The sequence below is a fragment of the Macaca thibetana genome, chromosome 17, assembly GCF_024542745.1.
Source record: "Macaca thibetana thibetana isolate TM-01 chromosome 17, ASM2454274v1, whole genome shotgun sequence".
Taxonomy (NCBI): Eukaryota; Metazoa; Chordata; class Mammalia; order Primates; family Cercopithecidae; genus Macaca; species Macaca thibetana.
In genome coordinates, this window is record NC_065594.1 from 14,736,265 (window position 1) to 14,753,952 (window position 17,688).

Sequence of the window (17,688 nt, forward strand, 5' to 3'; positions counted from 1 at the left end):
CCCACACGGTCTCCACATGCTGAGAGCCAGTCTCAGGCTGGTAGTGATGCTGTGCCCCTGACAAACTGGAGTTCTGCCATCTGTGAGTGATAAATGAGTCGTCCCACCCTGTGAACATCCAGGGTAAAAGATTTCTCACTAGAAGGAAATTCTTAAGAACAGGAATTGTGGCTTGTTTATCTCAGCCTCCACAGTACATCACCCATCGTAGGTCCTTGATAACGCTTGCTGGGTTAATGGACATAGTGCAATATTAGTGCATGACAAGAGGTAAAATCTCAGTAATTAGAGATGGCAGAGAGGACTCGGGAAAGCCTTTCAGCTCAGATCCCAGGAGTCAAGCCAAGAGTACCATGGGGTGCATGTACCATCGAACAGGCAGATGGTAGACACACAGCCTCAAGTTAGAGACTGGAAGTTGCCATACATGCAAGGACTTGCTACATGTGGGTGTGTACATCAGCTGAACCCTGGACTAAGAGTCTCAGAAGAAATGGCAAGCCTTCCAGCTTGAGATATATTTTCCTGTCTTTAAAGTCTTCTGATCTATAGTGAAAATAAACATGGAGAACGAAGTTTCTCTTTTCTAGGCTCAAATGAAGTGCCTTCCATGTTGTTGGCACTCGCTCAAGAAACATTTAAATGAATGATTTGGAAGTGCAGGCAAGCTGGCTGGGACATCTGTCACTGTGCTGATGGCCAGCATGGATTTGGTCGGTCCAGCTGGCTGGGTGTGGCTTCTCGTCTTCCCCTGGTGCTCCTCCTGGAGCTTGGGGGACGGTAGTGGGGGGGAGCAGGCTACCTTCTAAGAAGAGCACAGCTTTCCTTCCATTTAGGAAATGTTATAAGAACATTTCCAGGATGCTCCTATACCTGTTTTGTGTTTGTTACCCAGTTACTTCCATTTCCAGGACCGCCTTCCCTGTACATAATGAGTGCCACCTTGCCCACTACCCATCCAAAGGGCTAGGAGTTGTGGAAGGTACTTCTTTCCCAATTCCCATATGTGGCAATTTTATCATCTCCAATCCCAGACTTGTGCTTGAGGCTTTCACACCCAAGCCCAGGTTTTCGATGGCAGGTTTTTGGCAGAGCTGCCAGCCTCGTAAAACAAGGTAATGATCTTTAGGAAGTAATCACTTTAGCTATTGTTTCCCAGCAGTTGCCAGAGAGTCTAGAAAGGACCTAGTGACTTCACGACAGTACAGCAAAAGGCAGAACAGCAGCTGCGGCAGCAGCCTGTGGACGGCAGGGAAGGTGACTGCTAATTTTACAAGCACTTGGAGATATTCTGGCACCTTCATAGGCCACCAGGGAACCTGCAGTCACTTTTGCTGGCTGACTTTTCAATCTCCTAACATTGACAAGCTCAATAGGAAAGAACTTAAATCCATTGTAAGGTTTTGCAATTTTCTCTAAGGTCAATATTACACATGGAATGCCTAATGGGAAATTGCTACAAAAATGGCAGCTAATTACAGGTTAGTGGATAAAACAACGCCCTTCTCTGGAGATCCTGTGCACGTAGGTTGAAGGATAAAATAGGGCTGAATGGTATTTGATTTATTTGTATTTATCCAAGTCAGTGGCCCAGGCAGGAAGGTAATATATGAAAAGGGACATTTTTGGAATAGCTGTTTTTGAATTATGCTCATGAAATACACACTGTGCTACGGAGGACATGTGGGAAAGCTACACTCTGACCGCATGACTAATTTTTAAAGCCTTGCATAGAGAGAATTCCCCCCAAGAACACAGCTGGGCTATTCCTTCGTGGACTGAATGTGTCAATTAAGAATTGAACAAAGATGAAATTTTACTCCAACATGGCAAATGAACTGAGGAGTGTACCCTGTAGCCAAGGTATTATGTAGTAGTTCATACACCAAGTACTATTGTTTTATTAACTTTAAGAACATGTTTTACATAAAAACAGGCAACATCAAAAAAGCTCAGTTGATAAATGAACATACTATATCACAGATGATTTCATTCCACATTAACCTACATGTATTAGCTTAAACTGAAGGATTAGGGGGAAAATTGGATCTCATTCCACCTTTAATTAAGGATACAAATTGTTCCAAAGTTATTTCATTAGGATTCTGAAAATCAAAGATTAACTTGTGTCATCTGATCCATGCAGCAAGTGATAAATTCAGTATTTTTAAAGGAAACATTGAATTTTTTCTTGAGTCAAATTGAAACCTTTCAGAAACTTGTTTAAATGCATCAAGTCCTACCCACCTTTTTAGTATGCATGAGCAAAATACTATCTAATTTCACACTCAACTAATCCTTTAATAATTTTCTTTCAGCCAGAATGAAAAAGGCCAGTATTAATTTCCTAATAAAATTTTTTTCAAAAGTTATCGAGGATATGACTATAACCTTGGACCAGTTTCAATTTCTTTTTATTTTTTTCTGAGAATACACCAAAGATTAATGTCAATGGCAAGTGAGAAATTGTCCCTAGAGAACTATTCAAGGACTTTTTCTCACTACATTTGATTGGACTGGAATGAACTGACATTATAGCATCTTTATCATCACCTTTAAAATTCTATTTTCTCTTAGTAGCAACAGTGAAGACTTTAGAACTATTACTTACTTTAAATTAATAAAGTATATCACAGACAAAAATAGACACCTTTACATTAAAGCAACATCAAGGGCCTCAATTTCATTGAACAGAAACAAATACTGAAGAAATTTACAGGTATGATTTAATTTTAGAGAGTGCTCTTTCTTCAGGGAAAAAAATTAAACTAGATCTCTCATTTGTCTGTATGGGCAAGATATGGTAAATGTCATGATCAAAACACATGCCAGTTAGAAACTTGATCACAGAAATGATGCTCAGTGTTGAAGCCCAGCAATAAACAAACAACAAACAAAAATCCCCGCTCTCACCAGAGGCATTTAAGCCTCTCCATTGAATTTCCTGTTTCCCACCGGTTTACGACCCTTAATGTTACTGGATGAATGGTTGCATATTTGAGATGATTAAAAATAAAAGACAGGCTTAAAAGCACCTCCTCCTCTAGTATGTAATTACATACAAACTAAAGATTCCTTCTGACAGTCCTAGGAACCCCATTTGTTACTGTTTCATGTATAAGCACCATTGAACCAATTTTTAAAGCACATTTGCAGTTATCAAATGTTTAGTGTGTCCTCAAGTTTCACTGTTTTGTTTGCCTTTAAGCAAGAAAAGAGTAAAGTGTGTTATTTTCCTCTGCTTCTTATCATATCTGAATTGTCAAAAATGTTAATTTTGGAAGTGCTTTTAATCACTATTTTTCCCAACAGACTAGAATGGCTCCATGAAATTTGACAATTAAGGAAATCTCTATCTCCAGAAGAAGCACATATCTGACCCTCTAAACTGCATGCAAAGTAAGGGTCTGTGTGAGAATATTTTTCCCAAACTCCTGATGGGCATGGCAGACAATATGTAGAAAAATCTGAGTTTTGAACTGACCAACTTCAAGTCTTAAAATCCTTGGGCAAAAAAACCAAAAAATATCATCTAGCAGTTAAAAAAATTATTGACTTACAAATTATAGAAAAGATATGTTATCTACGATATACGCCAGGTGACCTGTTAAATTTAAAAAACGTATCCGAATGGGTAACTACATTAAAACTACCATCTTGGATTTTGGTGCTTTTCAAAATTCTGAAATCACTATTAACGAGGGACGATACCAGAATTTTTTGTTGTTCTTTTCTTCGGAGAATGGGGAAGAAGTTGGAAAGAGAAGGAAGTAAACCTTCACTCTGGTACAGCCCTGTATAGCAAACTTCAGCCTGGGGCACATTTTTATGGTCAAATTAAAAACCTTTGAGAATAGGAGTTTATCATAGAAATGCTGACAGATCCTAACCCAGAGAAGGGCTAGGAGCAACACAGTAATATTAAGAAAGCTCTCCCTCAGCACGATTGAGCTTTGGCGCAAGGGATAGAGTTGTCTAATGGACACCCTTGGCCAGTAAACAACCGTGATTTAATGTGCTTGAGACTTGGTCATATGGGAGCTCTGTGACCCTCTAAGTCAAATTTTCTTTTCTTTTTGTTTTCAACTGATATATGCCTCAAAGGGTAAAGGATTGCAATTTTAGCCTTCATTCATGGATATATTGCTTTCTTTCAACAATATCTGATGGGCCTGTTAACTGCCACCCATGGGGAGCAGGTTGCAGGAAGGTCTCATTGAACACAAAACACCAAGTGTTTTCAGTAGTTTATTCACATTTTTTTTCTCTGTTTATTTTAATATGCACCACGTGTAAGTTAGATGAGGGCTACGGTAAAAACATTTTCGATGACTGAAATCTTACTTTTCCTTCTAATGATCTGGAGCAAATCACATATTCATTGATCATGACGAATAAAATGATTTCTGCTACAATGTTGAGAAAAAATGTGTTCATTAATATGAACACATGTCTACAGAGATGATTTACACGATGCAAGTAATGAAAGAGTTCTTCCTTAGCTAGTCTACTATCAAACTGAAAAGATGAATCTTAAAATTCCCTTGAAAATACCATATGGTTGGTCATGTGTCAGTAAAAGAAAGATGGTCCCCATCACCAGGCCACCACCATAAGAGAGCTATATTAAATACTTGGGAAAAAATATGGAAACACTTGTGGTGATGATTAAATTGATAATTACATAGATACACTGCCATAATGATACATATTTGTTCTATGATAAGTGAAATCAAAAATAAGATCAATTTGGTTATAGAAATTCCTTAAAGAACACCACCACTTAATTATTTCAAACTTGAACTATCCCAAGAATGTCGAGAAAAAAATTAGAAAGCACTGGCTAAAAGCAAAGCAATCTGGATACACCAATGTAGTCAGCATGCCTTGTGCTTGTCTGTTAACCCTCTGAGTACATCTCTGACATTCAGGATCTTGGTAGCTTAATGTTAGAAAGATTGCATTCCATCTGATTACTCAAGATTTCTACTTGACTGGTCACATTCCACTTTTTATTCAGCATAGATCACTCAAATTCTACAGTGATGTGCTGGGATCCCCATGCTGAATGGGCCTTGCATTCTTCTGAGCTGCCCTTCTGCAGTGTGCTGAGAAACACTCCCTAGCTTCACACAGTCCAGAGTCCCCCTAGACGTTGATGGGAAAAGGCCTGAGCCATGCACTGCAGGCTCAGTACACTAGATGCTGTAGCAATATAGTTAATGCCCACAGAAAAAGCAGTAATTCAGAGAAAGAAAGGAAAATGACAGTCCACTGCAGGTAGGTCTCTGCCCATTGCATTCTTCATACTTTTAGAGTTGAGGCCAGGCTGTAGAGCTACTCCGTAGCCTTGGAATAGTGCTTTGCTTTATATTTCTAGAGAAAGCAACAATTTCCAACTAATTCAGTGTTCCTCATTAATATGGAATCTACCTACACACCAACACTCTTTCTGGTGTTCTCTGCCCCCCACCCCCACCTCCCCCCAAAAAACAACTCAACTAATTTACTAATTTATGCTACTTTGTGATTTTGTGTGTTATCGCTTCTGGATGCTCCAAAAGGGGGGAAAAAAAAAACCTCAATAAATAATATGCTGTTTACATGTCAGGACAACACAGACCACAGAGATGAACCTAAATGTAAAGGAGAAAAAATTTTGGAGATGGTGTTGCAAAAGTAATGACATGTGATTTAAAAATCCATATTAATATAGACCATAGTTTCAGGGTTGAAGAGTAAAAATGCAGCAAGTGAAGATCAACATGCATTTGAAAATAAAGGACTATAGAAACGTTGTTCACAAATTTTAAGACTCTCAGGTATTAAAATATATTCAAACAGAGAACATAGGTACTGTTCAGCCACCAGATGCAAACATCATGAGGTATCCCTCCCTGGTTGTCTCATGGATCCCAGAGCCCAGCAAACCTTGGGAGCACATTTGAGCTGGGCACCTGCCTCTAAGACACGCCAGGAGAATCCTCTCTCAGCACTGCGGTGATGCACAGAACCTGCGAATTCCCATTCTAAAATGGAATCTGTTCCAGAAGAAACTCAGGCCTGGAGACTCTGCACTAGGGAGATCGATTTGGTGACAGGAGTGAAAATACAGGTCTCAGACAGGACTTGGCCCAAAGACAGAAAAAACACTATGACCTCCTGGACAGCTAAAGACAGTGGTATAAAAAAAAATCATTTTAGGAGATGGAGGTTTTATCCTCAGGGATATCATCTAGGTCTTTCATCCTGATCTTCCTGGGAGACTATATAGGTAACCTAAAGGTGCACATGGAATTGTCTTGCCAGTGGTTTATTCACTGAAAACTTATCGTTAGAACATTCTGGATTGTGTTCCCAGTGTGCTTTCTCCTCAGCCATCTTGCAAAGCACCTGCCTCCAGGCCCCTTGTGCCCCAGCTCTCCTATGTGTGGATTTCATACTAGATGTAGATTGCACAGTGATGACCACAGTGCGTGGAAGCAGGTGAGAAAAAGCACAGGATGTTATTCCCTCTTACTGTTTGAAATTCCAGCCCTGCAGAGCACCGGGCAATTTATTGCTCTTTTCCACCAGTTGTTTCTTTCCTGTAGATGTCTGACACTGAGTAGAGAGACCCTCACTCACCAAGCACAAGACAAGCTATGGTGACTCCCTGAGAGTCTGCGCTGGCGCTAGCAGCAGCTGATATGGAAGCAGCATTTCTGGGGCGTCATCAGTACATCTTCATGTGGAGACAATTTGGGGGGGCACCATCTATTTCCGGGGTCAAGCTCTTTGCCACAAACCCAATTCCCTCCACTTGGGATGCAGAACTCACTGCAACTGACAGTCATATCTCTAACGAAAAAAAAAAATCTGTTTCTGAATAGGATTGTGAAGAAGAAAGAATAGTGCGTGTGTCGAAGTTATAAACCTGCCATGTTCTAAACCCACAGAAAAGGACAAACAAGATATCATTCTAAATGTCCTTCTTTTCTGGACATTTCAGCATCTAACAACACCCCTTGATCTGCAGTAAAATCAAGAAACATGTGTGTATACATCCAAAGACCTGAAAAATTCCCCAACAAGAATTCTCAATAAAATTCTATGCACTCAGAGGGTTAACAAGTGCTATATTACATACTGCAGATCCTAGCTTGACTGATGAAAACATTCATTGCTTCTAAGTTTAAAAAAAAAAATTGCAAATTGGCCTTAACCCTTTGAGGACTCTATTAGCAGCAAATTACCATCTTCACAATCACCATGTGTCATCTCATTCAGTAAAGGGAAACCGCTACAAAGATACCTGAAAACACTTTCAGTTCTGCCATTCAAGCATTGAGCGCTAGATAGATCAGATGAAACTGTTTTACACAAATTTTGGGGAAAAAAAATCTCAGAGTCTCAAAGGGTTAAGCTAGGACTTTGAGTAAAAGGGTCTTATTAAAAGGGCGAGTTGGGGGAGCGAACAGTCTCGGAGGAGCTTGGGGAGTAGTCTTCCGATTCCGAGTTGAGTTCGGGAGGAGCTGGCTGCGCCTTGTACCGGCTCCTCACATCCTGGTTGCGTCTTCGTCGGAAAACCTGCCTCTCCTTATCAAGAGCGGTGGTCTAGCAGGGGCATAAAATGAGAAAGAGGACAATTAGGGCGAGGGAAATGGTAAAACAAACTCTTTCTAGAACTTTCTGAGGTCAGAAAAAATACACTGGCCAAGTTCACCTGTCCATCATGGCACACTTTTTGTTGACAGTCACCACTCTCGAGGAGCCCTCTGCTCCCCACAAATCCAGGTCTTTAAGGGACCTGGTCATGATAGCTGCAGGCACAGGCAGGATGGATGGTGTACTGGGTTTGACCCTTCCCCACCCCTCCCCAGACTTTTGCTAGCTCCACATTTATTTACCCTTGGTGGCTCCTAGGCTAGCCAGAGGACACCCCCATCTTCTCTGAAAAGGGGTGCCTGAGTCCTGTGTGTAAAAACCCCCCTTGGGCAACTTCAATTAACATGCAGCTCGGGTAGCTGCATAATACAGATGAAAGGTGATGAAGTTGTCAGTCAGACATGGAAACGGAGCCACGGCTCATCCTGTTCTTTTAGCACCTCCTCACTCTAAATGATCTTATTATCTGTTGATGAGGGAGTGTGGATGAATTTCTGGGAAGGATTGGTTTAATTTTAATGAAACCAATGCCTGAAATTGAACACTGCTTTGAATGCAATTAAACCAAGTGGAAACCTTCCCACGGATTTTACTTTACAAAGTTCATTTTCATCGTAGTATGTGGCAATTTATGAAACTGAGATTCAGTTTTGTAAGTATTCCAACTCCCAGTCTCTATGCCTCAATTTCCTGAGGAGACCTCCAATGAATCCCCGGATGTGCTATCTGCCTGTAGCTCTGGAAGTTACCATGACATCAGAATGGGGGACAGCATGACTTCATCACAGATTTAATGGGTGTGGGGGAAAATGGGGTCATTACAGAGAAATCTTACACAGAAAGCAGAAGAGTTGGTATGAGGTCTGAAGAAAAATATAGAACGCATATAAAAGTTGAAGGCGTTCTTGTTTGAAAATCCCTCTTTAAAAGGATGTAGCCTGGAGGTTATTCTGCTTTTAAGAGATTACTTTTCCTCTATGGGGATATACGCCACCATTTTTCCTCCTGAAAATTTACTGTTAGCTCCTTCAAAGAACAGAGATAAATTTATAGCCAGCCTGGTTCTGAGAACAAAGTGAAAACTAAGCCCCTCATACAACTGCAGTATAGCATTAGGGCAATCTTAGATCTAAAATAGGCCAATCAAAGTTCCAAAATGAAGTAATAAAGAGATAAAGAGAGGCAGTGTGTAGAACCAGTACAGTAAATGGCTTCGTTAGGCTGAACTGCTCTACTTTAGAAACTATCCACCCACTGAATGAACAGTGTTACAAACCAATGAGGAAGATAAACTTCAATAATTCACTTCTTGTCTCACTAGATTGTTAATACAATGATTCAGTAACTGGTCTGTTGAAACGTCTACCTTTGATTCTACTTGTTGAATTTTTAAGGACGCTCATATAGTTGTTAGTCTTATACCTATTGATTTTATGACATTTTCAGTGTCATAAACCCAAATTCCTAACTTTATTTAAAACATTGTAAAGTTACAACACATGGTATTTTGCTTTCAAAGCAAACTGAAATGTTCTGTTTGTGTAGAGTTGAATGTTTGTAAAAAAAACAGACGTCTATTTAGTCTGCCTTACATAAAAAGCATTTTGTAGTTAATCCAAGAGTAATATAAACACCTCTTGGTCATAAGAAATCTTTCTATTTCTACCTCTTTGAGAAAGAAAAAAGTCATTGGCATTGGAATGAATTGTGAACAGAGGCAGTCAGATGTGGGGAAGAAAAGCACATCAGGTTTTTGCGTCCCACTCTGTCAGGGATTTTGCATCAGGGATTTTGGGTCCCACTCTGTCCATTGCTGACCATTCACCCAGGTTTCTCATCTTTTAAATAAGGAGCACCTTTCCACTCTCATAGAGTTGCTATAGGTAGAAATGGATGTGCAAATGCTTTCTAAACAGCCAAGACTCCCAGAAATGTAAGGTATTCTTTTCTTTACAACTTGATGTAAGATATTGTTTTAAAATCAAATAACTGCAGGTTATAGAAAAGCAATGTGCACAAAGCCCACGTTAGAACTTAACTCAGTACTTTCCCTCCTTCCTTTAGTTTCACTGGCGCCCTCTTGATATTTACTTCATTTCCCCATTATCCACTCAGTACTTCACACTCTTAGCTGCAGCCACTGAAATACACCATTCTCCCACCATTCTCCACAAATACTGTAATTCAGTTTATGCAGAAGCCAGTGGCACTTAATGTTGAGCCCATGCTTGGATGGTCCCCTCACCCTCATTTGCACCTTCATTTCTGCAAATCCTTATAAGCACAATCATATTCCCTTCCTTACTTGTCCTGCCTGGAAAGCCCTTCCCCTGTCCCTGTTGAAGCAGTCAGTTCTGGCCACTCCTACAGATTTCCCTAGTCAGCAGCTTTCTAAATGTTCACCTTTGTAGATAAGGCCTCATGCACAAAGGCTCCTGAGCTTTCAGGTGCATGGATCCCCAGGATGCTCATGACACTTATTCTTGGAAATGTATCATGGTCATGGGCATGTGTCATGGAATAAGTGGTTCAAGGTTGTCTCTATTGGATTTGCAGACTCTTAGAGTTCAATGAGGGTTTATAAAGCATTTTTGTCCAATGCTCTGTCTTTACAGGCAGGGACGCTGAGGCCTAGGCATGTGGAGAGACTTGCCCATATGCATTGCTAACTAGGAACAGAACTCAATCTTCTCCCGTGCAAAGCCCAAGCAGTGTCTTCCCATTTATTCTGAAGTTTATTGAAATGATAAATTAAAGTCACTGCACTCCCAGAAGCTCATCCCTTCTCTGTTCCCAGCCAGCATGAGCTAGGGAAAGACATCGGCCACAGGTAGTATCAAAGGCCAAAAGACAGTGGCTTCTCCACATTGATGATCAGAGAAACTTCTCTTTGTAGAAGCAGACAGGATCCACCATGTGGACAATCCCGTGAACACATTCTGAATTTTGACGCTCATAAACTCCTAAGGAAACCTGAGTCTGATGACAGAGGTGCAGTTTTCTACCCCTCAGGTCCTCATAATATTCTCAAACCAGCACTGGGGACTCCCAACTGACTTGCTCTCAGAGACGTTCCAGAAGGCATCACTGCCCACAGGTCTTTCCTTCTCGGCCCCCGCCCACTCTGCTTAGAGAAAGTATTTTCGGAACTTCTTTCTTCTCTATTTCCATGACAATCTAGTACCGTTATTGTTGTTCATCCTGCCTACACCCTAATTAACTGTTTCCCCTACCACATTGTAGACTCTTTGGAGGACCAAGGTCAAGCCTTGGATATGGTCTCTGTGTTTTCCACAGTTCACATCACACAGTAGACACTCTATGAACTTTGTGGCATTTGAAAGATGGGAAACAATGAAGGAGATCTGTTTCTCTTTCTTCAAAACCTTTGTGGCTTTTGAAATATGAGAAAATATAATAGAGGTGATCTGCTTCTCTCTGGAGCACCCACCTTCTGGTCCATTCTGCACACCGCTGTCAAGTCAATTTCTACAAGGTCCAATTAATTTATTTACAGCTCCTCATAAAGCCCAATTTCTTTCCTTGGCCTAGCCTTTGCAATGTGCTTCCAATAAAAACTTCTAGGGTGTAGTACCTATTATTACTTAAAATGATCCTATGGCATAAGTAGAGTCATTGTCTTCCTTTAGTGGACACTTGATTTTCAAGCACAGCATCTGTTTACTCTGCCTATGGTTAACTATACTTTAATTTCCCTTTGGATACCTCCTCACTCCCACATTCCATGATTCCAATGAAGTTGACCCTACTCCTATCTCTGGGAGTAGGGTTGGGGTGGGCTTGTGACTCAGGAGTAAGCCTGAATTTACTGCATTCCCCAATATCCATGAATGGCCCAAGATGGGCACCCGACTCCGTCAATAGGACACGGTAAGACTTTTGCTGGAACTTCACATTTATAATGAATCCCAATTTTGAGAGATTGGCAGGCCTGGAGCTGCTTCTCCCATCCTGGGTACCATGTGAAGTCCAAAACTAAAGCCAACACAGGGGGGCAGGGCTGGAGATGTCAAGAAACCAAGCATTAACTGAGTGCTGGATCCATCCATCACTGAAGTCAGACTCAACCTGTGAACCTCTCAGGTTATGTAAAAGAATACGTTTCCTTTTTTGCTTAAGTCAGTTTGGTTTTGGTTTTCTTCACTTGCCATAAAAACAGTCCAAACTGATATATCTCTGAATGTGCTTTAATCATTCTCACATCTACCTCTTGGTTCAAGGTACTTGCCAACACGAAATTACCTCTCTTCCTCTCTCTGCCCACTCAAATTTTTCTTTTTTTTTTTTTTTTTTAAATGGAGTCTCACTCTTGTTGCCCAGGCTGGAGTGCAGTGGCACAATCTTGGCTCACTGCAACCGCCGCCTCCTGGGTTCAAGTGATTCTCCTGCCTCAGTCTCCCAAGTAGCTGGGATTACAGGCACCCACCACCATACCTGGCTAATTTTTGTATTTTCAGTAGAGATGGGGTTTCACCATGTTGGCCTGGCTGGTCTCAAACTCCTGACCTCAGGTGATCCACCTGCCTTGGCCTCCGAAAGTGCTGGGATTACAGGTGTGAGCCACTGCGCCCTGCCAATTTATGTATTCTTGAAGACTTGATCAAATTTTACCTTCTGTACCATATTTTTTCTTTCTAAACTCCTTAGGCAAGAATTGTTTTGACCAAACTTTTGGGAATTAATTGCACACTGACCTTCTATTTTTTTTTTTTTTTGCATATTCCCCAAATACTTTGCCAACTATTCTGTGGGAGAATTTGAAACTTCTTTGCATTTTCCAGATGATTAGTAGACTGTGGCGCACATATTAAGTGTGTATTAAATACTTCTTAATTAATATAGCATTATTTTAGGGGACTGTATACTTTCTGAATAATAACAATAGCAAAAAATAGAATTCAAAGCAACTCTAACACAAAAGAGTAAGAAGTTAAAAGTATTAAGAGGCAATATTTAAGACTATAACTTATGTTTCAAATATGACCAAATTCTTATGTCAGATAAAGTTAAAATTCTCTTACGAATTCACTCATCCAACAAGCATTTATTGCGGTCTAATTTCTTATTATACTAAACACTGTAACGTATGATGTTTAGAAGTTTGTGGCCACAAAATTAACTTGACTCTAAAATAGGTGCAGTTCATCTTTTCCAAATGAATTTGGTAGCCCAGATATGCAGTTTGGGACAGATGAAGTTACCAAGGAAATAGCACTATAGGCTATTATATAATTTTTACAAAGTATTGTCATAAAACATGTAATCCAATTGAAAATGTCTTCCCCGCCCCGAAAAAGAAAAAAAGCATTTGAAACATAATTTGTTCCTCTGAAATCCTGCATCACAACTTCAGATTCTGAGCCCTTTCAACCACTTCTAAAAGGCAGCTGTACTATTTTTGTTGGTGGGGTCAGGGGGGAGTCCTCAAGAGTCAACTTGATTTTGTGTGTGTGTGTGTGTGTGTGGCTAGCTTTACTCTTTATCAGTCACAAAAAAAATCCCCAGACATCAAGCAAATAGGGTCTCTTCTTAATGCCTATTTTTGTAAATTAAGGATGTCCTCAGGTATAGGCTTGAGGCTCCATGAACACTTAAGAGTTCCTAATGGATTTATTATTTTATTAGTTATTTTGTTCATATAAATTTGTAGCTTTGTCGGAACCTACATGAATAGGCTTGCGGTAGAATTCCCAAGTGTTTCCTTAGTAAGTTACCACTTCTTTAAGAGATCCTAAGAGACTCTGAAGAGTGCATTATCACATTTTGGTGCTAATTATCACAGGTTAGAGGTAAGCAAGAACTCTGTTGAGATTCTGGAGTTGACCAGTGGTAACCAAGGATGCAGCTCTAACCTAGTTACTTCAAATATGTGCATGATAGCGACCGCCACGCTGTGTACTGGGTGAGAGCTGAGTAATGATGGCCTGGGGGAAGCTGGTAAAGAGAGAACACATGGTTGATTAAATAAAATGGTATAGAGAAATGGACTAATATAAACCTGTCCTACCCAGCAGAAACACTGCATATTTCTACCATGAACTGTAAGCCCTGGCTTATCACAAAGCCCTTAGCAGATGCTAGATCAAGTGTGAAAACAGAGGAATGGTAAAATAATGCCAGCTACCTCAGCAACTCAGGTGGTTGCACACGTGGTAGCTGAAAATCTTAGGGAAATCCCTCCCCATCATGTTGGTGCCTGCCATAACACCAGGCATACATAAATAAAAGACAGTGCTTGCCTATTATCAGATTTATTCCCATAAAGGATACATCTACTGAATTTGGCCAGTGGCCTATTCTGTTACAATGAAATGACAGTATCCTCCACATGTGCTCAGATAGTTTAAATCCTTCGTTCTGACATTAAATTTGGAAACTCCGTATAAAGACATATGAACTACCCATCTGGTATGTCTGTAATGTTAAAGGAAAAACATAGCATAGAGGAGGAAGGTCAGGAATAATCAAGAACATGAATTGAAGCATTAGCTTAGATTTTGCCAGTCTGAGTCACCCCACGTCTCTAATGCTTGTCTTGTCTGGTAGCTTAAGTTTAATCCCCTTGGAAGCAGCAGTAGGTGGAAGTCAGGAGAATTAGCTTTTTGTCCTAGCTCAGCTAATTATATGACCTTGGACATGTTTTCTAACCACACTGAGCCCCAATTTCCAGGTCCATAGACTGAAGGGGGGTTATTGTGCATGATCCCTAGGGAAACTTTCACCTATGAAATTCTATGAATATGCTTAATATCACCATCAATCTACTTAATGGGTTATGTTTTTCTCTTAGCAAACAATAGGCCTTACAGTCTATGGACCAAACATATTTCTGTTCTGCAATACTTGCAGGATTCACAAGAGATGTACTCATTTTCATTGTGAGGCAATGTTTTCTGTCATGGCAGTAATTATTGGATTTAAGTAACTGCATTTTTCAGAGGCAAATGTGGACTGCTTTTCCTTTTTTGCTTTTCTTAATTTATGGCTAGCCATCACATATAGTCTTCATTTCATTAATAAAAGAACATTATTGTGCATTTTGCCTTTTAGTCCATCCATTATTCATACTGCCTAGGAGACCGAACTGGGGATGCAGCTGCTGGGACATTAATCTCAGGAACCCTTTCTTTTGCTTACCCTCACTCTGTGGGGACTACATTACGATTTGCTTGTCAGTTTGGAAATGTTTTGCTTGCTAGTAAAATTAAACTGACAAATCGATTGAAATATCCACCCTCCTCATTTTATTGGGCTTACTCTCATGCTTATTGCAGTTGTTGTGTTTTGCTTTCATATCCTTTTGAGGTCTTGCCAGAAATGACACAGTATCTGAAGACATGGCATGGCTTTTCTAAAAGACAACCATTAAAATGGCAAAAGGAGGCCTTCGTGGGATGCAACTGAGTAGCCTTCCAAGCTGCTTACTTTCTTGGCATGATTATCTTAAATCTTATTCCCCATTTTCCTGGGAGAGCTGACCTTATGCTTCTGCACTAATAATCTTGAACATAGGCTTCTCCTGCTGACCTGGTTCTTAATAGAGTCTTAAATTGGCCTAGCTCTGCAGTGGGTTTCTGATGGCCTCCTATCAGACAGTTAAAATTACAGCCAATTGGTGGGGGTTGAGCTCAGGACAAAATTCGTGTGCTTCCTCTGCCCAACAGCCCCTGATTTTCTTATAGGAGCCCAACCTCCGTGGAATTGCCATGTTTGTTCTCCATCATATGAGTAAACTAAACAGCAACCAAAAACACAGTTTGCCTTAAAAAAATCTATGAAAATTTAGTGCCTACAAAGCAGGTGAGTCAGGGGTAGTTCCTTTTATTGCAGAAACCATTTTAGCCTTGCCAAAAAGCTTAGTCCTGGATTGCTAAAAGTGGGATGTTATTCTGGAGCATCTCGTATGTGATTTGATTGCCCAAACTTTGATGGATCCCAAATTCTTCAAAAACATGTCTATCCTGAAAATCAGTGAAAAAATGGTCCCTTCTTTGGAGAACTCAATCATTTATTTGTTAACTTTACAAATATTTATTGAAGGCATCTTCTACTAGGCAGTGGAGATATAGTTTTTAATAAGCCCTAATCCTGTTCTTGTGGAATTTGCATTTGTACAGATGGTGCCTTTTAATTTAGACATATTTTCCCCCTAGAAAGGGTGTTGGAAAACTTTTCCGGAGGGGCCAGATAGTTAATATTTTAAGTTGTGCAAGTCACATGGTTCTCTGACTCAACTACTCAACTCTGCTGCTGTAGGGCAAAGGCAGCCATAGACAGTTTGCAAATGAATGTGTGTGACTGTGTTCCAATAAAACTTTATTTACGAAAAAAGGAAGTGGGCTAGATTTGGCCCATTGGCCGTGGTTTGCCAATTCCTGTCCTAGAGGATCACATTTTAAACTTATACTTCATCAGAATTTTTAGCTATAGCTACTTCAGGTAAAACATAATGCCATAAATACTCACAAGAAATATAACATATACATTACTGAGCATTTTACCCTAATCAGAGCATTTAAAAAGTTCATGATTCTACTCTAATAACAAATGCCTCTCTCTGAAGAGAGATCAGTTTTCTCAGCAAAATCTGTGGAGTGGGTGATTTGCTCTTGAAAGTCAGGGAAACAGATATCAATTTTTTTTTTTTTTGAGTTTCTTCTTTGGGCTGGGGTGTGTGAAAGCACTTTTGCACAGGCAGGCTAATTTAATCCTCACCACAGATTTTGAAGGTGGATAACGCTCTTCTCCCTTTTGTAAGTGTGGAAATTGAAAATCAGACGAAGAATGTAACTCGCCTAAGGTTACTCTGCAGGAAATGGGGTGGACTAGATCCAAACCCAGGGCTTCTTGACTCCAAAGCCACACTCTCTCTGTACACTGGGCTGCCAATCTTTAATTAAGTTAATTTAATCTCAATCTCCATTACTTTTTTTTTTTTGAGACGGAGATTTGCTCTTGTTGCCCAGGCTGGAGTACAGTGGTGTGATCTTGGCTCACTGCATCTCTGCCTCCCTGGCCCAAATGATTCTCCTGCCTCAGCCTCCTGAGTTGCTGGGATTACAGGTGCCCACCACCACACCCAGCTAATGTTTTGCATTTTTAGTAGAGATGGGGTTTCACCATGTTGGCTAGGCTAGTCTTGAACTCCTGACCTTAGGTGATCCACCTGACTCAGCCTCCCAAAGTGTTGAGATTACAGGTGTGAGCCACCACACCCAGCCTCCAAGACTTTTTAATTTCTAAAAGTGTCATGTGACTGACATATATTTGAAAATTGTTTATTTCAGCCTATGAATACTCACACCCTTTCTTTTTTTTCTTTTTTTTTTTTTTGAGACGGAGTCTCGCTCTGTTGCCCAGGCTGGACTGCAGTGGCCGGATCTCAGCTCACTGCAAGCTCCGCCTCCTGGGTTTACGCCATTCTCCTGCCTCAGCCTCCCAAGTAGCTGGGACTACAGGCACCTGCCACCTCGCCCGGCTAGTTTTTTGTATTTTTTAGTAGAGATGGGTTTCACTGGGTTAGCCAGGACGGTCTCGATCTCCTGACCTCGTGATCCGCCCGTCTCGGCCTCCCAAAGTGCTGGGATTACAGGCTTGAGCCAATACGCCTGGCCTCATACCCTTTCTTAATAAGAGGTGTGTCATACTTATAATTAAGTTCTTTATGTATGATTTCTTGCTCATTTATACCTCATATAACCTCTATCCTCTCAATGACCTCACTAAGGAGCATTCACAAAGTATGGCAGGAATGAATATGTAGAAAAGAGCACAGATGTTTACTTTTAAGTCAAAATGAGGGAAAGAGGTTCTGGGGCAAGGGCAGAATCAATATGATACTACACAATTTTCAGTTGATCTGGAATCATCAGGAATCTTAGGAAAATGTTAAAATATCTCTTCAATTTACACTCAATGATTAAGACTTGGAATGCCATGGCATTTTCTCATTTTTAATAATAAGTAAGCTACATTTTAAAAAGACTTATATGTCATTGGAATCCTCTCTTAAGGGGCCTC

At 40.5% G+C, this 17,688-nt stretch overlaps 1 protein-coding gene across 4 annotated transcripts in view; it reads right to left on the reverse strand.

The window, feature by feature from the left end:
• Nucleotides 1–2,425: 2,425 nt before the first annotated feature.
• Nucleotides 2,426–17,688, reverse strand: part of DCLK1 (doublecortin like kinase 1) — a 352,724-nt gene continuing 337,461 nt past the window's right edge. For all 4 annotated transcript variants that reach the window (XM_050766067.1, XM_050766068.1, XM_050766066.1 and 1 more), the window contains one exon: nt 2,426–7,596. In XM_050766067.1, coding sequence (XP_050622024.1) covers nt 7,432–7,596 — 165 coding nt within the window. In that variant the 3' untranslated portion in view covers nt 2,426–7,431. The remainder of the gene's footprint in view (nt 7,597–17,688) is intronic.